Genomic DNA, 23,821 nt, shown 5'->3' with positions numbered 1-23,821 from the left:
AAGGTTCAGGGAGCGTGGAAAGTAACGTTTGGTGATAAAAGATACGTTGCAGTTCTCTAGATGCTTCTCTCTGGAGAATTGCAGCACTTTGTAGGGTTGCCAAAAGACCTGGAAGGCAGTAAGTTGTCTTGTCTTCACAAGAAAGAAAGGGGTAGTTTGCACGTGACCTAAAAGACCTACCGCTTCTTTGACTTCATGGTAAAATATGAGTCCGTGGTGGCCTGCGGCATTCCTCCCGGGGAGCAGGGAAGGGAGCGGCTTCAGGCCTCTCGTCCAGCTTGGCCGATGGGCTGCGCTGCCAGCTGGAGGAGCTGCAGCTGCAGCCTGGGGCAGGTGCAAGCAGATACCAACCAGGGCAGCAGCAGGGTAGGAGATGTCACGGCAGCAGCTTGCTCTCTGCACAGGTTGTCAAATTCCTTTTGCTCCCGGGCTGCAAACTGGATGCACGGCAGCATTTCCTGAGGACGTGCTCTGACCTCCCTACACACAGGCTCTGGGCAGAGGCGTTCCTGCATTCCTGGCAATGTGCTCCTGTGCTAATGTGGGAGCTGTGCAAAACCTTGGCCTCCAAGGACCTTTTCTTTTAAGAAGAGCTGCCCAAGGAAACTAATACATCAGCTAAATTTCCTAGGAAAAGCAAGAGTGTTCTGGTTTCTCTGGTGCTCAGTGTATCAGCTTCTCTTTCCCCTTCTAATGCCTGTTTGGGACTTACTGTCTCATTGCAATCCATCCGTAGAGCTTTGCTGTGCACACATTTTCCCCAACGGTAATTTTGGATGCTGTAATCTTATTTTATTTAGCACAAATCCCACCCGGCTGAACTTTGAAACCTTTCTTTTAAAAAGAGCCTGTTTTCCAGAAAGTCCATAGCCAAGTTTGTAAGGGACAAAAACTTTCACAAGCAGTCGGAAGGCTCCCAAGCAGCCACAGCGGAGGTGAGATGGGAGCCGGGGGCGGCCACCTTTTCCTGGCACCCTGTGGCCTTTTTTCCGATGAAGGACGCCTGAGGACACAGGGTTGCAGAGATAATTTGCATGAAGACATCGAGCGCTGTGCCGTTTACAGAGGTGCCGCTGCACAAACTGCTTCCAGAGAAGGGGAATGCACTGCTTTGTGCCCTCTCTGATGCAAGAATAATTCTGAAAAGGATTGCAGTTTTTCTCTAAAATGTTTAATATTCAAAATTCCATAGAAGATTTTTGTTCTGGTGCGAGCTAACACCAAAAGACACGGCGTGCTGGTCCAAGCCTCCTGCCCTGCCTCTCACAGCTGGCCCCTGAGGGGCAGGCGCTGCTCACCGCTCGGTTGCCTTCGCTGTTTTGTAGTGGAAACCGCTGAGAAAGTAAAGAGCAAGGACTTAAAATAGCACCACGTGCCCCTTTTGAGCAATTGCATGCTGTGAGAAGGTGGTGGGATCTCAGGAGACCTCAGCAGTGGAGCGGTTACACTTGCACACTGAGTATAACAACTCGCCAGACAGTTAGAAAAGAAAAGCAGATTTGAAACAGGCAGAGTGGATGCCTCAGCTGTTTCACTTCTCTTCTGCATCCAGGTAAATTGTCAAGCTCGCCCTGAGCACTGTTTGTTTAACGACTAAAATGAAAGCGCTTCATGTCACTCCAAAGAGTAAATATTGGAAGTTACGGATTAACTAAGTTCCAGCAGAGCTCATGGCGGAAGAATAGATCACGCCGATCTGCACTGAATAAAGCAGTAAGTGCTTCAAAAGTATTGGATCCTTCGAAGTGCAGCTTGCTTTAATGAAGCATAAAGCTTGTCAAAATTATCTGAGGACAAGGGGAGGGTGTCAGGGCAGACAAGAAGCACTCTGGGGGAGCTGCTGATGGCTTGAAGAGATCGAGCAAACCAGCCTGAAGGGTCCCTAACAAATGGACGCTTTGGAGCTGGAGGCAAAAGAGAAAGTCGCAACACAACGCAGCATTTGGCAAGGGAGCTGCTCTGAGGGAAACAAGTGAAGGAGCTCGGTGAGCTGAATAGAAGCTCTCCGCAGCATGGGGTTGGTGCTGCAGCTCAGCAACGCGCTCCCCTTCAAGCCTACCTTCTCTTCTCTTCTCTTCTCTTCTCTTCTCTTCTCTTCTCTTCTCTTCTCTTCTCTAGGTGACTCCTGCTGCAGGATGTGGACACTCATCACTATGGGGGTGCTGCTGGCCGCCTGCTCATCACGAGTCTGTAGTGCCTCAAGTAAGTTTCCATGTCAGAGATACTTTCACCCTTTTTCAGTTGCTGCGAGTGCATTTCCGGCACCTCTCGGTCACAGGGAGTGTCTGGAGTCATTCCCATTATGGGGGCTCTGGATTCCTCTAGCAGAGATTCACAGCCAGTGCCTGATCCCAGCCTTCCCGAGCCCTGCGAGGAGTCGCAGTGTCGCAGAGCAGAGGCTGGAGGTTCCTCCTGCAGCGCAGCGCTGGTGGCCCAGCGTTTCAAGGACAGGCTGCTTAGCTGCGCTAGAGAGAGGCTGTTGCTCTGATAAGTGTCCTTTGGGCAGCACCAGTTCTCAGCCAGCTCTTTTCCCTGCTTGTGCTTTCACATTCCAGTATTTTACAGCAGCAAAGATGCAAACCAAGTCCTGAAAATCCAGAAGCGGGCAAACTCTTTTCTCGAGGAGCTCAAACCGGGCTCTATGGAGCGCGAGTGCCTTGAAGAGCTCTGTGACTTTGAGGAGGCCAGTGAGATATTTGAAACCAGGGAAGCAACAGTAAGTTGTGATTTTAAGGATGAATGTGGGACTTTTAACCAATCCATTGTTTGTTTTCTCAAAGTATTGTGATCCAGAGCTTGGGAGGTCTTGCTGTCGGCACGGAACAGGGATCGCTCGTGACTCCTAAAGTGTAGGCATGGGTTTGAATGTAATTGTGCTACAGCGATAGTCAAGTTACCACCTGTATCAGCCGCAAAACTTGGCTGCTCATGCACGTTCCACCTGACCTCATTGTGTGGTTTAGATCACAGCCAGGTAATGTCAATCCCTGCTCCACTCCACTGGCTGTTGCTGCCACAGAATTTTTCCCAGTCCTTCCCGTCCTTTTCCTTGTCCGTTCGCCAGCTCTGGCTGCCTTTCACTGTATCTTCCCACTTTCTCACCCATGCTGGGCAAACATTTCTCTTATCTCTAGGCCTCCTGTCTTTCTCCAAACCTCATGCTTTCAATCGGATGCTACCTATATTATGAACATCAGTGATTCCTGCCCCTTTCCACACCTGAGCTCTGTGTTGGCTTGGACTTTCTCTTACTGAGTTAAGCGGAGTAGGCTCACCACATAGGATGACCCAGTCCTTGCTGTCCCTCAGGCCCCGGAGCAGAGTGGGGCTTCACAAAGCCCACAGTTTATCCAACTGGGCATTAATGGCTCGTGTGCTCAGCAACGCAGGCTTGTCACTTACCTGGCAGTGACAAGAAAACAGAGAAGCCGTGGGGATGTTGAGGGGTTGTGGGTCTGCAGGCAGGGCAGAGGGATCTGTGCCAAGCACGGGCAATACTTGAATGTCTGGTTTGGCCGTTTTTGTTGGTGTATAGTGCCAGTCACTACACCGTCAGGAAGAACAAGGCTGATGCTGTTTTACTGGGATGCTGTGCTCTGTTGGCCAAGAAAGACCGTGATACACTTTAAATCCCTCATCTGCTTCTAGCCTTAATGTAAGTCTTGTTTCTCCACAGCTAAATTTTTGGAGCAAGTATGTAGGTGAGTAAAAGCCTCCCCTAGTCATTTATCTGTGTTTCCTCGAGAGCAACGAGTACTCAGCCTTCCTGAGGCCATGTGTCACATAGCGATTCAAATTCTCATTCTCTCCTACGTGGGGTGTGCAAAGGATATTTTTCTGTCCCATCATACAAGTGACCTTCCCAAAACTCATGAGGTGCATCTGTGCCTGTCCTCAGTCATCTCCCCATTACTGTGGCCAAAAGTGCTCTAATCCCGTGGGATGTGGTCCAGGGAGGAGCCCCGCCACTGCTCTTCACTTCCACAGTCACCTGCCTTTGTTCTGGCTGCCTCACACTTTGCTCGCTCTTCGCCTTCCGCCCACTCTGCTCCCTCTACGGTTGCAATTTCGAACCCAAACAAATGCCCTGTCCTTGGCCCAGCACCCACCGTTTGGTGGTGGAAACCACGGGAGATGCTTGGGAACCAGGGGAGGGTCTGTTCCTGTTAATGTTGGACCTGTGAGCTCTCTGTGATTCAGGGCCTGAGTTTGTCTGCCTCTCTTTCAGATGGAGATCAGTGTGACCCACAGCCTTGTTCCAACGGGATCTGCAAGGACAATATTGGAAAATATTCCTGCATCTGTAACAAAGGCTGGGAAGGGGTTTTGTGCAACTATGGTAATGCTGCCTTCAGTCTGCTGTAAAGTGATGCTCTCTGTGACGGGATCTCTGTGTGCTTGGGACTGATGCTTTGGTCACTGCACACTCCACTGGCTCATTTTACTGTGATTTCTCCTTTGCTTCACGATGCAGTAACGAGATTATCTGCACACGTGTAAAGTAAAATGAACTTTGTGTTGCCGTGGAGGAGGCTCGGAGATCTGAGATTTGTAAATGTTACAAAAATAGTTGTGTAAAGCAGGGTTTCAATTACTTTAGAACTGTCAGCACAGGGACAGTGGTGGGGTTTTTTACCATACAGAGGAGAAAACAATGCACTGCGAATATTTAATTGTCTTGCTGTGGCGATTTCTTCCCAGACAGAAGCTGGGAAGCATATTTAGGGATGAGCGTGTGTGCTGTGGATCATCAACTCTTTGCACTGTCTGACTTGCACTCAGTGACGGTGCATTTTTCCCATCCCCAGCCCTGACAGTAATCACCTCCCACTGCCTTATTCTGGACCAGGCTCTGTTTGCTGTCTCGGGCCCCAAGTGCTGTTAAAGCCTGCAACTGTCATCCCAAATCCATTGTTGCTCACTTGAATCACAATGTCATTTTGCCACTTTACCTTCCTGTAACCCTTTGGCTTTCCCTCTTCCCATGTCTCTCTCCCGGCTTGTTTTTCCGCAGAGGTCAAATACACCAACTGTTCTGTCAATAATGGAGGATGTGACCATTTCTGCAGGGAGGACCCTGCCAACCAGTGCCGCTCCTGCAGCTGTGCCTCTGGTTATCAGCTGATGGATGACCATATCAGCTGCAAGCCTGTAGGTAAGAGGGAGATATGTTCATAGTCCAGATTTGACAGCCTTTACTTCATTCAAACATGAAGTAAAAGAGATTTATGGGGGAGTGGTCCGCAATGCACTCTACTAGTTTTCAAACCATCTGTTCCATGCAGAAGAACTGTGCCTGCAGTTCCTAACTCCATACTCGCTCTGGGTCTCCATGGCCTTTAACCTGTGTTTGCCTCATGGACACATACAGGGGAATCGGGAAACTGCCTCTTCTGCAAAGCATGGAGGAGCTTCCATGAAGCCACTGAATAGTGTTGCCTAGGTTAGAGAGACAGAAGGAATGCTTTAGGAAGAATCTTTGCATTGGACAATCTGCTCTTTGCTTGTTAACTTCTCTGCATCTCCTGTAGTGGAGTTCCCATGTGGAAGAGTGAAAATTGAAGCTGAAGCAGGATTCAAGATTCGGCTCATTGAGGGAAAAGCAGGAAGAAGGGGAGACAGCCCTTGGCAGGTAAGGAGAAAAGAGTTTTTCACCACATATAATTCAGGTTCTTCCCGCATGGCTCTGCCTGCCTAGCTGCTCCAGAAAGGCTTCTGCTTTGCTAGCAGTGGTGTCACATGAAGTTAAGGTTCCCTTAGCTTCAGAGGAGGCCATGAAGATGATCCAAGGGCTGGAGCACCTCTGATACGAGGACAGGCTGAGAGAGCTGGGGTTGTTCAACCTGGAGAAGAGGCCTTAGAGCAGCTTCCAGTGCTGAAAGAGGGCTGCAGGAAAGCTGTGGAGAGGCTCTCGATCAGGGAGCGCAGGGACCGGACGAGTAGGGATGGTTTTAAGTTGAACGAGGGGAGCCTGAGATGAGATCTGAGGAAGAAATGTTTTGCTGCGAGGATGGTGAGGCCCTGGCCCAGGTTGCCCAGGGAAGCTGTGGCTGCCCCATCCCTGGAGGTGTTCAAGGCCAGGTTGGATGGGCCTTGGGCAGCCTGAGCCAGTGGGAGGTGTCCCTGCCCATGGCAGGGGGTGGGACTGTATGGGCTTTGTTGTCCCTTCTGACACAAACCATTCCATGATTCTATAGTTCTGTGTTTAGCTCAGTTTTTTTCAAAAGCAACTCAAAAGTTGGAAAAATAGATCATTATCTGTTAGGACTCTTGACCTTGTCACTGTTGCCAGGTTTTTTACAATACTTTGCCAACAATGTCAAGAAAGAGGATAGCAATGGCACTTCTCTGCTTTGTTGCTCCATCTGGAAAGGCCACTTCGTCGCTGCATGTGCTGCATGCTACGTGCTCCAGCAGCCTTATGGGGGGAGCAAGAGGTGCTTCTCCCCCTTTCTGTATGGATGCGTTCTTATAATCCTCATCTGTCCTCAATTCAAATTAGCAGATTTAATCAGCAAAATGTGCCGTAGCTTTACAGAGCGGGTTGGGGCATCACGTAGAAAGGGGAGACCTCGCAGAGCTTATCATGGAACTAGTGAATGCATAGAATCAGGGCCTGGTTCTCTTTGACCTCAAAGGCCCTTTTACACCATACCAGGAGAGTTGCAGCATGGAATGACACTCTGTCTTCTGGCGTGCTGTGGACACAGGAGTAATCCCCTCATTTGAGCTTTGTGTTTCAAAGCTTGGAAGTACCAAAGTGCTCGACAGTGACCAGCATCATCCTGTGCCCATTTGGATGAAGCCAGCCCTCATTCAGGAACAATATTCAAGCTTTCTTGTAGGTGTTCCGCAGAGACCTTGTCCACAGTGCTTTGGTGCCACTCTAGAGCTCTGGCTTCAGTGAACATGACGTGCTTCGGTGCTTGCTGTGTTGGGCATTTTGCAACCACAGAGAAGAATGTTTATGGTGTTTTGCGAGCTGTGCTCCATGCAGACCTTTCTTTGTTTGTTGTTGTTACAGGTTATGCTGCAAAATAGCAAAGGGAAATTTCTGTGTGGAGGTGTTCTTATCCATCCATCCTGGGTCCTAACAGCAGCACACTGCACTGAGGCAGAAGAGGGGCTCAAAGTAAGAGTTGGTATGGCAAAAAAATCTGTCCCTGTTTTTTTAGATATAATTTTTTCATTCCCAAGGTTTATCATCTCAGGAAAAAGACTGGCAGGTTGTGAAGACACAAGTCCTTCTTGGTTGTAGGATTAGATTGTCTGTGAACTGTTCAATATGCAGCTTAGCATAAAACAAAATATTTGTTTATTAGTGTTTTCCATCTGGTGTTAGTGACAGAAGCACAACAGCTCAACTGTTTTCTTTCTGTGTTAGTGAAAAGGTAGGTTGTTCCCAGTAACCGCTGATGTCTGGCAACCACGTTGTCTGTATCCATAGCCTTGGAAATACGTTGTCTGTGAGCATCTTCCATATGGATGTACCAGCGTTTTAGAACAGGCACAATAATACGAATGGATGTGTTTATGTACATCTTCTGCTGTCCTGCATAAGGGATGGATGGGAAAGAATGCGATACAGCCTTGAGTCCTCTTAGTGCCAGCCTGGAGAAAGGAGGCTCTGAGAAGACCTCATAGTGACCTTCCAGTACCTGAAGGGGCTCCAAGAAAGCTGGAGAGGGGCTGTTCACAAAGGCTTGGAGTGATAGGACGAGGGGCAATGGGTATAAACTGGAGAGGGGCAGATTTAGACTGGACATAAGGAGGAATTTCTTCCCCATGAGAGTGGTGAGGCCCTGGCCCAGGTTGCCCAGGGAAGCTGTGGCTGCCCCATCCCTGGAGGTGTTCCAGGCCAGGTTGGATGGGCCTTGGGCAGCCTGAGCCAGTGGGAGGTGTCCCTGCCCATGGCAGGGGAGTTGGAACTGGATGGGCTTTAAGGTCCCTTCCAACCCAAACTATTCTATGATTCTATAATATCCACCTCTTCCACAGAGGGGCATCAAAGCAGAAGTGTGTGTGATAGCTTGGAAACATGCATACAGGCTGCCCAGCTCCGGGCACTTGCAATGGCTGGAATTTTCTACCTTTTGAAGTAGTTGCCAGTAAGTACAGGTAGTCTTCATGAGGCCCAAGAAAAGGAAACGTGCAGTTTGCTTGGAATGTTGTAGGGGAAAAGCAGCGATCAGCTGTGGTGTTTGAATGCTGTGCGGTCCTAGATGGAGCTTTGAGTAGTGAGTGGGGAAAACGGGATGCATTGAGGCTCTCATTAGGTTATTCCACCTTGGCTGTGTACCACAGGTCCTGGTAGAGACCCATGCAGTGTTCCAAGCTGCCAGAACTCTGATTTGAGATGGGTTTTTTTGGCTCAAATGAAACTCAAGACACCTCATATATAAATTTGGGGTGACTGTACAGACTACCTTATGGTGTAAGGGTGATCAGCCATAGGGGCTCAAATTTCTCTCACTCTTCCAGCTGCCCCAAAGACTTTCCTAATTAACAGAGGAAAGAAGCAAGTGTGGTCATGGAATGAGTTGGGACAAGAGAGGGGAACCCTTCTCGTTCAGCTTTGAGCAATGCTGCTGTGGTGATAAGCATTGGAGCTGTGGTGAACTGCGACCACAGAAGGGTCCTTCGCTGCGGCGTGGGGGTGTGTGTGTGCCGGACTGAGATGACCACAGCCTGAGACTTTGCCATGAGAAGAGAGTCTTCTCCCAAAGATCCTTAAGACCTTTCTAAGACCCAGCATAATACCACCTAGTTGTCCTTTTGCATGTACCTTTTGGGCATGAGGGAATGGCCTGAAGCTCCGTCAGGGGAGGTTCAGGTTGGATATCAGAAAAAAATTCTTCACAGTAAGAGTCATTGGGTACTGGAACAGCTGCCCAGGGAGGGGGTCGAGTCGCCTTCCCTGGAGGTGTTTAAGGAACGGGTGGATGAAGTGCTTAGGGACATGGTTTAGGGAGTGTAAGGAATGGTTGGACTTGATGATCCAATGGGTCCTTTCCAACCTTGTGATTCTGTGATTCTGTGATTTTAACGCCACCAGAAAAGCGTATCAGAAGAATGCATGCTCTAAGCCATAGAGACAGCTAGTGAGGTACAGGGACAGAGCTTGGAATGGAGATGCTGTCGCGGCCCTGGGGCAGGTGCAGATGAAGGTGTTCACACAGAGGTGACCCTCAGCCTACCTCTGTCAGGCTGGGACTCAGCCCACGGCAGCTCTCTGCTCATCATCCATTAGAGCGAAACTGGAGGGAAGGTCACATCTGGGTTTGCACTTATGAGCCTGGGGAGTGACCTTGTAGCATGACTCGAGTGGCTTTTTAGTGTCCAGGGTGAAAAGTTAGAACTCAGGGTAGCTGAAGTTTTGGAAGATGGATTTGAGACCAACCCAGTTTTCCTGTTTGTGGCTCTTGTTCCCACATCTCCATCTTATAAGCATCCAGAATATGTTCAAAGCTGCAAGAAAATAGAGCAGAATGTGAAGGTAATGATTCAATTCAAAATGTTGTCTCCCTTCAGAGAACAGCTTTCATGCTTCCTTGTTTATGTAGAACTTCATAGTTAATATTTTCCTGCCAGCAACAGGATTATGGTGCTCCTTATGGCGGTGTAGAAAGATCTGGATGCCTTCCATACCACCTCTAGGTTTGGTACACTCAGGTGTGGATAGGACTTCTGGAATGTGAAACTCTTGGGGTGGATAACTCAGCTGAGAAAGGAAGCATTCATAACCAGAAGTCAAAAGAGATTTCTCCTGGGCTGGGACGTTAGAAGCTGTTTCTCCAGTAGCACCGGCATGAAGGCTGTCACCTGCTGGTTCGTGGGTGCCTCAGGGTACAGACTAGTCGTAGCCATGCTTGTAGGCAGAGCATGCAAAGCCTGGCAGAAACAATGCTCCCACACAACTAAACTGCCTTCTGCAGAGGAGAGGATCTGACAATGTTCCGCTCCAGGGTGATTTCTGAGGCTTAAAGCAGAGTTCTGTATCCATGAAGACAGGGATAAACCCCTGCCCTTAGGTGCTGGTCAGCCCCAGCCTCAGTGGTGCAGAAATGATAGCAAGGAAAGGTGCTCCATGGGTGCAAAGGACACTTGTTGTGAAGAAGAGAGGTCGCGATGGCTGGCACAGCCAGATTTGTGAGTCGTGGCCTGGCAATAGCAAGTCCTTCTGGTACTACGTAATACAGGTGCCCGTTATGGCCATTTGAGCCATCTCTGCCGTGGCCACATAGGCAATGTCTGTTGGCTGTATGGGAGGAGCAAGAGGAGAACCTCAGAAATGGTTGGTCTGGAAGTCCAAGATGCAAAAGTGAACTTAAGGAGTCTTGAGAATCTGTTTCTGGAACTACAGTGGATCCCTTACGCTTGGAGACACGGACTCTCTTAGAGACAAACCCCGAAGAGCTGCAATCCATCCTGATAGGCTCAGGCACCAAGGAGCTCGCACTGGAGCAAGAGCCTGCAGAAGGTGGCAATTTCAGAGCAACTTGGCTTTTGAGTTTCTGTCTGGAGGGATTCAAATGAGACCAAAACGGGCAGAAGTTAACAGGGGGGTGGGGGAACAAATTTGAAGGATGCTATTGCAAAGCACTTGTTTGAAAAGGTGGTGATAAAGAGCAGCTTCCAACTCACCCTTAGACCGGGAAGGACAGGACACTTTGGTCCCACACAGGCAGCATGGACAGAGGTGAGGTGTCAGCCTGGATGTCCTGCCGCCTCGCCTGCCTGCCTGCAGCTCGGTGTGCGTAACGGGCAGTTCTCTGAGGTGCTGGACAAATACATACTAAGGTGGGTCGTGATATGAAGCTTAAATTAATGACAGCACAGCTCAGAAATGTGACAGCCACTGATAATTATTCATAGATCTCTTCACAGCCTACCGGAGAGATCTGTTTCTGCTTTTTCTTTCCCAGTGTATCATAAATTATTTGATCTTACCTTTCTGGCCTTTTCAACTTAGCCTCCTCCTTGCTGTTCCGTAAGGGCTTGGCCCACGAATCAGCTGTGATCGTGTAGCACAAATAGCAAGTTTTAAGTAGTCAAAAATTCCTAAAAGTACAGATGCAAGATTTCAGAAAGGAAAAGCCTTACCAGTCAGTCGTCTTTGTCCTGTAAATGCTGAAGTTCAGCTGTTTGGGCACAGGTTACACAGCACGAAGCTCAGGTACTGGTGTAAATGTCTTGTTCTGCTGTATGCTTGCTCTCCCAGCGTTTAATGCCGAGTCCAAGATTGGTTTCCTCCTGAAGATCTCTTGAGCTGCCCAAGTGCACAGTAGTATCAACGCAACGGGGCAGTGCATAGGCACTTCAGTTTCTCAACCGATGACTGTACCTCTAGGGCACTAAGTCATTCAGTACTGCATGAACTCAGAATTTAGGGAAATATGGGAAGCCTGGAGATTTGTCTATCTAGTAAAGAGTGCTGTTAACCTGTAACATCAAACGAGTGAATGTCTGTACTACAAGGGACAGAAAAACATGATGTACAGTCCTAAAGTCCAGTGTGATCCAGATGCTTTGGTGTTCAAAGTGAAGGAAGGTTTGGTAGCATCTGTCATCTTCTTGTTTGCTCTTCCAGGTAAATTCCACCGTCTCCGTGCTGAGGCAGATGAGCAAACCATTTGGGTTGATAAATATGTGAGCCACGAAAATTACACCAAGGAGACCTCCGATAATGACATAGCCATGCTGCACTTGGCTGAGCCCGTGATGTATAACAAATACGCGCTCCCCGTCTGCCTTCCCACCCGCGAACTGGCGGAACAGGAGCTGACACGAAGCGGGAGGCAGGTGGTGGTAACTGGCTGGGGCAGCACGAGTGATGTTAACAACAATTACTCTAATTTCCTTGGTTACATTGAAATCCCCATAGTTCCCCGGAACGAGTGTGCCCAAGCGATGAGATTTGCCATCTCTGACAACATGCTGTGCGCTGGGAGCTTAGGAGACAAGAAAGATTCCTGCAGCGGAGACAGCGGGGGCCCTATGATCACTAAATATCGGGATACGTGGTTTTTGGTAGGCCTGGTGAGCTGGGGTGAAGGCTGTGGAAGAAGGGAGAAGTTTGGAGTCTACACCAAAGTTAGTCGGTATCTCGAGTGGATCCAGCACCGCATAGATGAGACGTCAGCTTCTAGGAAGGGCTGATTCCAATACTGAGAGGCTGGAATACTGTGGCGACGTGCTAGTGGCAGTATGCAGCGTAATGCACTGTCTGATCTTCAGTATTAAATAATGAGTATAAGGTAACCTTGTGTGCTGTTTTCCTTGGTACTCGTGCCTTATATTTCTTTGTTGTTGGTTTTACACTGTTTGCACTGGATGGTTTCCAGGTTATGTTGTTCATTTGTAGCACGGTCCTTTTTGCAGGTGAGGAATAATACCCAGTGTCGCAGAAAACTAGACAGACCGTGGTCAGAGGACTCCCTCTTTGAGGTGTAAAATGACCAGGGGCCAGGAGTGGCCAGGGAAAAGGGCTTTAAAAATCAACACAGAGGTACAGTTCTGACATTTCAGCTTTCCTTTAACACGTTATCCACAAGAACTGTTTTGGTTTGCTCTGTATTTGTATGGTTTTCATTTCAATGAGGTGAAATGTTAAGAATATCACCACAGCCTCCGCTCATTCCTGTCTTGCTCCACTGCTCACAGATGAAGTGGATTCAGCAGGTCACTAGAACTGCTCTGTATTTCCTGTTTCTTGCACACTTGATGCCGTTTTTTTCTCCCCCCGAGGCTTCCTTAGAAGTCAGTGGGAAGTCTGATGCTATTAAAAAAATGAGATTTAATCCCAAAGGTTTAATTCCAAGCTTTCGCATGCTCTGTTTATCCTATGGTTGGCAAAGCTCTTCTGATCAGCAAGCTAAGCAAACGCTTCTGTTCATTCTTATTCAGCTGCAGGCTGTATCGGCATTGCTAATACTGATAAATACTTGTGCAGGTGTATCCATATGTCTCTGTGTACAAAATAAAGATCCACAGCACCAGGAAGTTCACAGGAAGTAGTACTACTAATAATACATTATATGCACTAATATATTATATAATATTATAATCATAATAAATACTAATGCTTAACAGAATCACAATTTATGCTTGTTTTTAATCTTAGCACTTAATCCTGCTAAATATAATTAATCTTATAGGAAAAAGGTGAAACCAAATCTGTTTCCAACATGTCAGTCAGGATTTGGACCCATGTTTGGATCAGGGAAGAACATCAATCTGGTCTCGTGGTGAGATATTAAACAAGAAAACCCTCAGGTGCAACAAAGTTGTATTGGAATTTGTGAGGAGTGTAACCAACTGCCAGCAGAGGTTTAGCACTTCTGAAACTCGTGCACTTCCTCTTGTTGACATACACGCTGCTCCTGTCCTTACTAAGCCAGCGCTGGTGTTGATTGACGCATAGAAGAAGAAACCGTCAGGCTGAGGGCTTCCTGTTGGAGATGAGCTGAGACTGAAGCAGCGGTTCTCTTTTTTTTCCCTCTTCTTTCCTCTCCCCTTTTATTTGATTTGGGACCGGATTTACAGATGGATGAATGTTAAAGAACAGTGCTGTAAAGAGCAGCCTTCTGGGCGGGACCTGCCCCAAGAAGATGTGCTTCTGAGAGGGCTGAGCTTGTCAGAGTTACAAGAGCAAACATCGTGTTCCAAGCCAGTAAAAAACCTGGGTCTAAAAGGCAGCAGCAGTCGGAACGTGGATGCAGAGCTGTGGCTGCTGCAGTATTTGCCTTCCCACAGGTGAAGCAGGGATCCTCCACCCGCACAGCCCTGCATGTTTCAACAGATGTTTGCAGAGCAGGTTGTGTATTTTCCAGATCCTGAGCCACTTCCTCCTGAGAGACCACAGTGTCAGTCTGCTTTCAGCAATGGGTGGCTTTTATTGTTAGAGGATGTTTTTAAGGACCTTTTTTTAAAATACACGGGTGAATGTGTGCAGGAGCACAAGTTTCTTCAGATTTTGGATCCCAAATGTGTTTCATAGGATCCAGAAGGTTCTTTTTCCTCTGTCAATATTTGTGACTGGTTAATGATCAATCTCTTGACCTCATAGCTGTTCCTGGTGTGCATCCAAATCTCTCTCCTGTCTTCCTCTAAAAAAAAATAAAGCAAAAAGTGAGTATAATTGCACGGTTCCATGTAAAGGGAGTGCGTTCTGGATCCTGTGTTTTTGGACAAAGACACAGGGAGCAGAGAGGTATGTGCTGCCACATCCTGGTCAGTTATTTAGCCTGGGCAGGTAATGTGGAGGAATGCAAACTTCTCTGTTCTAACTTTTACTGCCAGGTGTGTTGCGGTTTCCTCAGGGGGGTTTGCACATGTGGTCCTACTTGCCAAGCCCATCAGTAATTAGAGAGCAGCTGCCATCATTAACTGCTGGATGGTGTGTGCAGCTCCACCCCTGGCCTGGGCCCTTCGAAGCTCAGACTTGGCCGGCTCTGGAACTGGCTCCTGCTCAATCTGGGCCTGATCCATGGCTCCCGTGTTCATTGGAGCATGTTTGTGGCTTCTGTGGGCTTTGGGTCAGACCTTGCACCGCACCCCGGGCTGGGGCTTGCTCTGTGCTTTGCCTTGTGAGTTGTTGGGATTCATGTGGCAGCGCAGTGACTTGGAGAAACGATGGCAATCAGATCAAAATGAGCTCAGTAGAATTTGCTTTCTTTCTTCTTTTGTCCTTTTGCTTCTATTCCTTTGCCTTTTTTGCAGGATAATTCGCCCCTGCCTTTTTTGTGACAATATACAAATTCCATTCTTCTTTTCCCTCCGAAGGAAATCAGCAGGAAGTCAGAGGATTCACAATGCTTGCTAAGATGGAGAGCAGTTCCTTGCGGGTGCTGTTTCTCCTGCTGATGTGCTCCATCCACGGCAGCCCTCTGGTTTCATGTTCAGGTGGGTACTTCTGAATTACACTTTTAACTTAATTTTCTTACTGAGACAATCTTGGTGTTTGAACTGAAGCGACATTCCTTTTCGGAACACAATGTCCTGTGAGTTGAAGAAGCACATCCTGAAATGCAGAAGCAAAAAAAATAAATATTCATATGTGTGTATATATATATCCAAGAGAATCAGCCTTTTTTAGCTTCCTGTTTAGACCACTGTCCTGTTCAAAAGTATTCTCCGTGTGGCACTGAACTCAAAGTCTGGACTATTTTTACATGGCAATGTTTTCAAATTTGGGAAGTTAAAATTAGGCACTTACAACAGGTGTTCTCGGACTTTATGTTGATTTTCCTACATGAGATATGCAAGTGGCTCTAAAGAGCTTCCTGACAGGCGTGAGAAGGCACAGGATCTCGCCAATTGTTGTTGTTGGTCTTGCAGAGGAGCAAAAGCAGGAGCAGAACTGGTGTCTGCGAACCAGAGGCCTTTGCATCTGCGATGGTAGGGAAAAGGGAAAGCCTTTAAAGATAACGAGGGCTGGTGAAAGGCATTTTTTGCCATTACCAGGCAGCAAGATCTGCCCAGAGCTTTTCTCCGCTTAGAGGTTTTCTCATCTTTTTGTAATTGCCTGGAAAAGAAGCAACTGTAAAGAAACATGTGTATTTATGGTCCACCTCCAAAACTGGTGTCTTGGTCACTAAACCATGACCAGGAAACCAGAGCAGTGGCACACAGATTGCTGTGGGAATTCTAGTGGGCTTTTGCAGGGTTGCAAACTGAACTTACTTCTTAAAACACTTCTCACAGTCGGATGGGTGGAGTTAGGGTATGGGCCACGCTTCTAGAGGTGTAACCTCCACCTGCTCCAAATAGCAATGCAGGGCACAGCTCAGTCACCACACCTGTGGGTCCAGAGGTGCCTGAGGTGGCACGCGGTATCCCTACATCCCCAGGGGCTGAGTGAGCCCTCCTTTTCTTTTAGAGCATCCTGGCTGGAAAACCCTGGGAGCACCGTGTGTCAGCAAGACAAGCACTAGCAAAGGCTCCCAGGGGAGCCGCAGGGAGGCTGGGGGCAGGATCTCACTGCCGTGTTCCCTCTTCTGGCCACTCTTCCCTTAATTTATTGAGGAACAAACCAGCTCTTTAGACAGTGAGGTAGGAAGATGGACAGCTCAGTTAAATTGAGATGAACTAAATATAAGCACAAAATGGATACTTCATTTGTTTCTTTTAATGAAGGAGCAGTGTCTCTCCTACTGTGGCAACAGTTGCTACCTGGAGAGCTCGGCATCTCTCTTAATGAATATCTAACAAAGCTGATGCCACGTGCAAACCAACCCTCTGCTTTAAGCTCGGTTTCCATATGCGTACACAGCCAGTCGATAAGCGACCACTGTGACTCAGGAAGGTGAGGCAGAAAAATACAAGCAGCATCCAAAGAAGCAGCTGCAATGCTCAAGTCTTGTGGAATAAAAATTATTTCTGTGCTAATCTGCAGGTCTCAGTAGTGGGGCTTTTGATTCACTACAAGAAAGCTGAAACTTGTGTCTTTTGTTGAAACACAGACTAATTGAGTTTTCCTTTGGGCTCTTTACGTGGATTCTCCCGTTTCTTTATATTGTTTACCCAGCTGAAAGCACGCTACCGTAAAGATGACGGTTTGGCATCTTCCACTATCCTTAACTCTTCAGTGTTGTTTTTCTAGTGTTCGTGAGAAAAGACGAAGCACACGAGGTGCTGAAAATCCATAAACGTGCCAACTATTTCCTAGAAGAGATACGTCCAGGGAACTTGGAGAGAGAATGCAATGAGGAAAAGTGCTCCTTTGAAGAGGCTAAGGAGATCTTCCATTCGCAGGAGAAAACAGTAAGAAATGACTGCAGAGGCAGTAGAGGGAAGCAAACAGTGAGCTGTAAATAATCCACCCCAAACCACCTGGCACGGTGCTGACAGGCCTGTGCCTCTGGATTCTGCATCTTGCTACTCGGGATGGGCCCCTCAAGGCACTTTGTAAGAGCTCACTTTCTAAGCGAGGGCTCAGCTTCTTATGTGAATGTTAAAAGCAATTCCTTAAAAGTAAAAAAATTCCAGAGCCCGTTTGTGGGAAAGCCTCGGTCCAGCAACATGGTTCTGACCTTGGCTTGATCAGACCCCTCCAAATACAGAGGAGGAGCGCATCGTTCCTAGATCCCAAGAGCACACGGCTGGGATTCAGGGCTGTGGGCATTCTGGAGGGGACCTGCTGCTGAAGCAGGAGGTTGACTGCAATTCCAGAGGTGCCTGATTTCTCTTGTATCCAGCCCGAGTTGTGTAGGTGACATCTACCTCAGTGCAGTGTAGAAGCAAAGGAGCTGGTGGTGAGGACCTTCCATTGGCATGTTTTGTGGGGAGTGTGGTGGCCTGGGGACTCCTCAGCTGCTGCTTTCACAGACTGAAGCGCTGATGGATCTCGGCTTTCAGCTGAAGTTTCATTCCAGCACAGCCCAGGTTATGCACTCGTGGCTAGTCCACGATGCAAATGAAAGTGAGCTGCATGGCAATCAGATCTGCCACGAGAATGTTTCATGGCTCTAATTAAAATGTTAACAGAAGTGCAGCCTAAAAAATGATTTTCTACATTATGTCTTTAGTAACCAGTGTGATCGCTTACTGACTTTTCTTCATTTGTGACTTATTCTTGCAGATGGAGTTCTGGTTCAATTACAGAGGTAGGTAAAAAAGGCATTTTTTTAAAAAAAAATCTATTTCTTGTGTCCCTTCCAGGTACCAGGAATTCTGTGGCAGTTGAGCCAGACTTCTCTTAATTCCAGGAATTAAACTTAGACCTTGTTTCTTCTTAGGTTTAAATCCATGTAGTTCCAGTCCCTGTAACAATGGTGGAGTATGCAAAATAAGACACTACAATTACTTCTGCATCTGCCCCCCCAGATTTGGGGGACACAACTGTGAAAAAGGTGAGTACACACCGTACCTCTTATTATCCTCTGGTAGTGACCACAGATCTGGTAACTCCTGCAGCAGATACCTCCACCGGAGATCCTTCATGGCGAGGCCCTGTTCTGTTTCGAATTTTATTGAGTGCCTGCGTGGGCAAACCAGCCAAAGCTTAGCATAAACACAAGCCCCAAGCTGTATTTATGCTGTCATATATGAGTGATGAGAAATGCAGTGGATAAGCTGCCTCTCCCTTGTCAGTTTTTGGTCCTTTGGAATACAGTATTGGGTTTGCAAATGACAGGGATAAGACACAGGAAAAGCTGAACACAAGTGGAAACTATGATTCTTAAGTAATTTTTTTCTCAAGGTGTTTTCTAGGTTTCTTTTTGTTGGCCTTTTCTTTTTACAGCAAAGCAATTACTTAAATATGTTGATTTTTTTTGTTTTAAAGCAACAATGTATGAAAAAGTCTATTTCTAACAGACTTGACCCCACCAAAATGGCTCGTATGTTAAATCTGACCTGATAGAAAAGGTAAGATTTGCAGAATGATCATAAAGCGCCTGCATTTAGAAGCGTTTGCTGTTCCCGGCGCTGTCTTGCTCCTGCTCTGCAGCCAAAGGGCCTCAAGCCCAGCTGTGGGCACAGGGCAAAGCTGGCAAATAGCAGCGTGGTAGAGCCAGGATGACTGCAACAGCAATAAGGCGGTTTGCCTCGCTGCCAATCGATGGGGCTTTTCTAGTTCCTTCCATTTCCCTGCCAGATGTCAGCAGATGGATTTGTCCTACTTTCTTTCATGTAACAAGGGTGCTGGAGGCTGTGCGCTGCTCAGGGCCTCTGCAGGGCAAGCCCACAGTGCCTGCCTGTATGTTCCCGTCGCAGAGCAGCTGGAGTGCTGGTATAAGAACGGCGGGTGCTGGCAGTACTGCCAGGACAGCAGCTCCTTCCACGTGGTCTGCTCCTGCGCGAAGGATTACAGCCTGCATGAGGATGGGAAGCGATGCGTGCAAGCAGGTAACGCCTGGTCAGCTTGGTTGCTGCAGGTAAAGAGCAGATTGGCAGGCACCATCTGTGCCTCTTCACTGGCTGCAGAAGAGCTGCACACACCGTAGCTACTGCGGCTTTCTCTTAGTGGATAGAAAAGCTCTCTTATTGTTTGGTATGTTTGCTTTAAAAGTTGAGGTGCCTCTGAGCCACGTGTCTCTCTGATTACTTGGCAAAGGGGCACCAGTTCACAGCAGCACAGAATCTTGTTCTTGAACAGCACAAGTGCTGCTTTTGAGTTTGGCACTACATTCTGCACCCTAAACTCAAAGCTGTTTCTGTCTGTCCTCCCTCCAGCACCGTTTCCTTGTGGCCTGATTAAAGCCAGGCAGGCTCGGAGTGAAGAGCAGCTGGGGCAGGTGAGGCTGCCGAGGAGATTGTCGGAGCACCGGGATGATCTGGCCAAGTGGAATGAGAGCATGGAGGGCACAGTTAGACAAACCAGGCTGGAGCAAAGGGCTGGGGAAAACCAGACCTTAAAGGATGCCTTTGGACAAAGCGCACTCATAGAGCATGATGCTGGACCAGCTGAGGTGGCTGAAGATGCTTCCAGCTGGAACAAGACACTGGTGGGCTCTGTGACCCAGGAGCCGCAGGGGGATGTCCCTGCGCAGGAAGAGGCGATAGAGGGGACCAGCAGGCCTGGCAAGCCCTGGGGTGAGCCAACCCAGGATCCTGCAGGGCTGCAAGGAACAGCAGAAAATGCTGCTGGGCAAAATGCAATGGGGGAAAGTGCTACCCAGAATGATACAGGGGCAAAACAAACCATGAATGATGGGCTCAGTCAGAGCAGGGGAAGCGATTCTGATGCACATCGGTTCACCCATATAAACACCAGTGCTGCTGTAGAACACAATGACTCCAGGATAACAGGGGGAACATTGTGTCACCGTGGCCATTGCCCCTGGCAGGTAATACATTTTGTCCAGTCTGGCTGTAAGTACCAATGCTGACTGCCTTCTTACCTTATCACTGACTCCATGATAAAGTTGTTTTTCAGGTCAAGAGCAATCTAACCAAGTTGTTTCTCAAACTTCTGCAGGCCTTGCTGATGATGCACATCTTGGCTGCCTCATTTGTCATTCATCCCCAAGTCTCAGATACATGTGCTTTTGTCATCTCAGCTTAAGACTTTCTCTCTTACCTATATAGCTTGGATCTCCTCCTGTTCTGTTACTCAGGTTCTCTGTTTCTGATTGTTCTTGGTGAAACCTGTGCTTCCCATTCCTTCGGGAATGGGTTATGGTATTGTTCACATGAGTTTCTCTAGGACCAGGTGTGATTCTTCATTAGAATGCAATGCTTTTCATACTTGTTATGGTAAGGAAGGTAAAACTGAGAGGGCTGAAACGTGAAGGCAAGTGGCAAGGGGAACCTCACCAAAGTGTTATTTCCACTATCTTGGAAATAAAGATTTCCAAGATAAAGATTTCCGCCCCCATCCTTATTTGTTATTAATTTTCCCTTATTGATATTGTCTCCGATTTGTCAGCGCACAACCCTTTGTTTCTGGGCACTCAGGTATCTGTCAGTCTGTTTTATTGCTGCCACACACAAAGGTTTTCCCATTCCACACCGTGGGAGGTGGTTTACAGGTAGAAAACGGATAAGCAGTGATTGCAGACAATGCAGTGAGTGTTCACTTTTGCCAGCTGAGATGTCACTGCTCCTAACTGATAGGGGTTTACTGCCATCACTTTCTTCCAGGAGGAACAGCACCTGCTTTCATCTGGATCAAGCAAGACCTGATTTTGGGTTGCAAAAAGGGAATGTAGTCTGAACGCTGCCAAAACTGTACAGTTTCTCCTTGAAATTAAGTGCTACCATCAAGGAAGTTTAGATTTTCATTTCATCAGGCAATTCATAACTGAATCTTGTATTATGTATTTTTTTTCTAAAAAAGGCTTTTGCAAACTCTTTCCATTCCAGTCCTTCCTAACCTAAGGCAGAATTTCCAGGTAAAGAGAACTTAAAAGCATCAATAGCACATAGAATTCAGTCAAAATGGCTTCCGTAAAACATGACACCAGACCAAGGTAGGAGGCCGGTGAGTGTCATGCCTTTTCCCACTATGTGATTATTCACTTCACTGAAACAGCAGAGTAGCAGAATTTAAGCTTTCCCTTCAGTTTAACACATGAAATACCAGGTTCAGGGAGGAGTGTAACTGCAGAGATGCTGAGGTGTTAGTGGAGCCTATCATTCCAAGCAGACAAGACAAACATGCAGCGTGTCAGATTTCTCCATTTTCTGCTCTAGCTCACTTCAAATTTTATCACCAGTACCAAAAAGTAACAGTTTCTGAATCTCCACTCCTACCTGTACCTTCACTTGACACCGGGCAAGTGAAAAGCAAAGGTGCTTTTAACCCAAGTATAATGAAACACTCCTTTTAGTATTGTTCTAACTCCCCGAAAATGTGAAGCCACATGAAAAAAATTAGTCACACGTACCTGACACAGCGTGGTGACATGGCCTTCCTCATCTTTCATCCAGGTTTTGATCCGGAACAGTAAGGATATTGGTTTCTGTGGCGGGAGTTTAATCAGCAGTCGCTGGGTGGTCACTGCTGCTCACTGCCTTGATCTCGTACGACCACACCACGTTACTGTAGGTGAGTTCTGTTCATCTATTCAATAAACTCATGTATTTCTCATACTTGAAACATGCCTTGCAGCGTACTTGTGAACACACCAAGGTATGGCTGAGAGACACACTGACACAGCCAACTCGACTCAGATTTACAGACCCCTTTTCGTTTTCTTGGCAGCAGGCATGTACACAGGGGCTGCAGCTGGTCTCTCTGGTTTTCTCATGGAGAATGTGGAAGCAAAAGGCACAGATCCATCTTCTGTCTCCCACTTTGGCAATGGAGACTGAGCAGATCTCAGGGTACACCACAGAAGAGAGGATTCCCATAGGCAAGGGGCTGCTCTCCAGTCCATTTTGGTTTATAATCAGCCTTAAGATAAGTTTCTTTATTAGTATTTCTGGTAAAATCCCTCCCCTGGAAGCCATCATCTCTGCACATATCTGCTCATCCAGTCAACAGCTCTCTTTTACCTGCAAAGGACACGTTGGGAAGCCCAAGTTGCAAGGTCACATCTGCAGTGTAAGGAATTATTGTTAAAGAGCACAAAGTGGTCTGTGCCTTCCTGGGGTGAAATGCCAAAGCACCGAATCATTGTCCTTCCTGGTCTCCACCACCACCCTACAGGCTTGCTTAACATTTTATCTTGTTGTGACTACAGGTGACTTTGACAAATACCAAAGAGAATTCAAGGAACAGAAAATTCTTGTGGAACAGAGCTGGACGCATCCACATTATGATTCCAATGACTACAACAGTGATATTGCCTTGTTGTACCTGAGCAGCGATGTTATTTTTAATGAGTACGTCATTCCCATCTGCCTGCCGAGCCCCAGCCTTGCCAGGCTGCTGTCTGAAGAAGGAACAATAGGAATGGTAAGCGGATGGGGTGCCACTCACAACAGAGGTTCCACACTGCGCTTCCTCATGAAAGTCCAACTTCCAATTGTAAACATGGAGACCTGCCAGCGCTCAACAGACAGGCTGATCACTGACAACATGTTCTGTGCAGGGTATGGCACGGAGGTCGCAGACGCCTGCAAAGGGGATAGTGGGGGCCCTTTCACTGTGTCTTACCACAATACGCGGTTTCTCCTGGGGATTGTGAGCTGGGGTGAGGGCTGTGCTCAGCAAGGAAAATATGGTGTCTATACCAGAGTATCCAATTACATCTCCTGGATTAAAGAGGTTGTGGAAAGTGTAGCAGATTCAGGAAACTTTTCCATTAACTTTTCTTAATATGTTCTTTGGAAGCAGCGACAATTCTCTCTTACAGTGCTCCAGTCTAAGACATTATTCAGTTCCTGTCCTGAACAGTGTAAAAATCAAGATTATTGTCAAAGAAATAGAATCACAGAATGGTTTGGTATGAAAGGGAGCTTAAAGCCCATCCAGTTCCAACCACCTGCCCATGGACACCTCCCACTGGCTCAGGCTGCCCAAGGCCCATCCAACCTGGCCTTGAACACCTCCAGGGATGGGGCAGCCACAGCTTCCCTGCGCAACCTGGGCCAAGGCCTCCCCACCCTCAGAGGAAAACATTTCTTCCTAAGATCTCACCTAAATTTTGATTCTGTTTACCAGAAATGCTTAAATCATTCATCCAGGTTTTCCTGAGTAAAATACTTGCGTGTAATAAAGAACAATTCTGCAAATAACAAAGGAGACAACTACAACTTTTCTTGATGTAAATTCCTATCAGCAAAGGGGGTTGTTTTAGAGAAAGAAAAAGCTCTCCCTTTCTCCAGACTGCACACTTATCACATACACAGGCAAGCAGTCCTCCGTGGGAATTACCGGCTTAGGAAAGGAAGGGCATTTGTGGTAGCACTGGGCTAAACGTGGGCACTGGGCATCTCTGAGGTTTTGTTACCAAGTACATTTGTACCTCAAGTACAACCCAGTTCACTTAAATGCAAATGTTTTCCGATACAAAAACTGAATCTGTAGGAAATAGTGTATTACAAACTGTGCTGGACCAGCTGTCTGAGAGGGAATCTGCCTGGCTGCACCTGGAGAAACAAACAGGATGGTATGGTGGAATTCTGAGATACCAACACTGGTACTGGGGGCTGTGGGGACCACATTGTCCCCGGTGCCTTGGGGCAGCTCCACTCCAGCACTGGGTGAGGAAAGGCGTGAAGGTGGGCAATGTGCTCCCACCCCTCATCCTGCTCTGGGCAGACTACAAAACACAAGAGCTGCAAAGTAACAAATAACAGAACTGTCCATTGTCCACACTGTTTTCCTAAGAAAGAAAACCCTTTTTCCTTTTATTCTGAAGACACTTCCACCCACTCATGTACACTCCCCAGTTTTGACGAAACCAGTAATTCAGACATCACACATTTG

The 23,821-nt window shown here is 47.5% G+C and overlaps 2 protein-coding genes across 7 annotated transcripts; both read left to right on the top strand.

The window, feature by feature from the left end:
• Positions 1 to 1,659: 1,659 nt before the first annotated feature.
• LOC104066376 (vitamin K-dependent protein C) lies at positions 1,660 to 12,303 on the top strand. 2 transcript variants are annotated; one of them, XM_009568968.2, is made up of 9 exons: positions 1,660 to 1,713; positions 2,119 to 2,202; positions 2,556 to 2,716; positions 3,677 to 3,701; positions 4,229 to 4,339; positions 5,015 to 5,155; positions 5,532 to 5,632; positions 7,025 to 7,142; positions 11,591 to 12,303. In XM_009568968.2, the coding sequence occupies exons 2-9, from the start codon at positions 2,136 to 2,138 to the stop codon at positions 12,157 to 12,159; spliced, it is 1,293 nt and encodes a 430-aa protein (XP_009567263.1). In that variant the 5' UTR covers positions 1,660 to 1,713; positions 2,119 to 2,135; the 3' UTR covers positions 12,160 to 12,303. The 2 variants fall into 2 exon arrangements, with proteins under 2 accessions (XP_009567263.1, XP_053930129.1); XM_054074154.1 differs by having other exon boundaries at positions 7,025 to 7,132; positions 11,591 to 11,790.
• Positions 12,304 to 13,903: 1,600 nt separating this feature from the next.
• Positions 13,904 to 23,131, top strand: LOC104066403 (venom prothrombin activator trocarin-D). 5 transcript variants are annotated; one of them, XM_054074153.1, is made up of 9 exons: positions 13,904 to 14,660; positions 14,785 to 14,904; positions 16,604 to 16,764; positions 17,582 to 17,606; positions 17,739 to 17,852; positions 18,718 to 18,849; positions 19,177 to 19,238; positions 21,376 to 21,493; positions 22,131 to 23,131. In XM_054074153.1, exons 1-9 carry the CDS (start codon positions 14,489 to 14,491, stop codon positions 22,706 to 22,708), a joined length of 1,482 nt encoding a protein of 493 aa, XP_053930128.1. In that variant the 5' UTR covers positions 13,904 to 14,488; the 3' UTR covers positions 22,709 to 23,131. The 5 variants fall into 5 exon arrangements, with proteins under 5 accessions (XP_053930128.1, XP_053930124.1, XP_053930125.1 ...); XM_054074149.1 differs by having other exon boundaries at positions 13,907 to 14,660; positions 19,177 to 19,790; XM_054074150.1 differs by having other exon boundaries at positions 13,922 to 14,212; positions 19,177 to 19,790.
• The last annotated feature ends 690 nt before the right edge of the window (positions 23,132 to 23,821 follow it).

Source organism: Cuculus canorus, chromosome 9 (genome assembly GCF_017976375.1).
Source record: "Cuculus canorus isolate bCucCan1 chromosome 9, bCucCan1.pri, whole genome shotgun sequence".
NCBI lineage: Eukaryota > Metazoa > Chordata > Aves > Cuculiformes > Cuculidae > Cuculus > Cuculus canorus.
Note: the sequence above shows the minus strand (reverse complement) of the source record. Positions and strands in the feature narration are given on the sequence as shown.

Coding starts and splice junctions, on each gene's coding strand:
- LOC104066403 (XM_054074149.1), top strand. CDS start 14,489: ATGGCTCCCGTGTTCATTGGAGCATGTTTGTGGCTTCTGTGGGCTTTG. Junction 14,661..14,784: donor ATCAGATCAAAATGAGCTCA/GTAGAATTTGCT, acceptor TTCCCTCCGAAG/GAAATCAGCAGGAAGTCAGA. Junction 16,765..17,581: donor TCCATTCGCAGGAGAAAACA/GTAAGAAATGAC, acceptor TTATTCTTGCAG/ATGGAGTTCTGGTTCAATTA.
- LOC104066376 (XM_009568968.2), top strand. CDS start 2,136: ATGTGGACACTCATCACTATGGGGGTGCTGCTGGCCGCCTGCTCATCA. Junction 2,203..2,555: donor ACGAGTCTGTAGTGCCTCAA/GTAAGTTTCCAT, acceptor TTCACATTCCAG/TATTTTACAGCAGCAAAGAT. Junction 7,143..11,590: donor GGGGCTCAAAGTAAGAGTTG/GTATGGCAAAAA, acceptor TTGCTCTTCCAG/GTAAATTCCACCGTCTCCGT.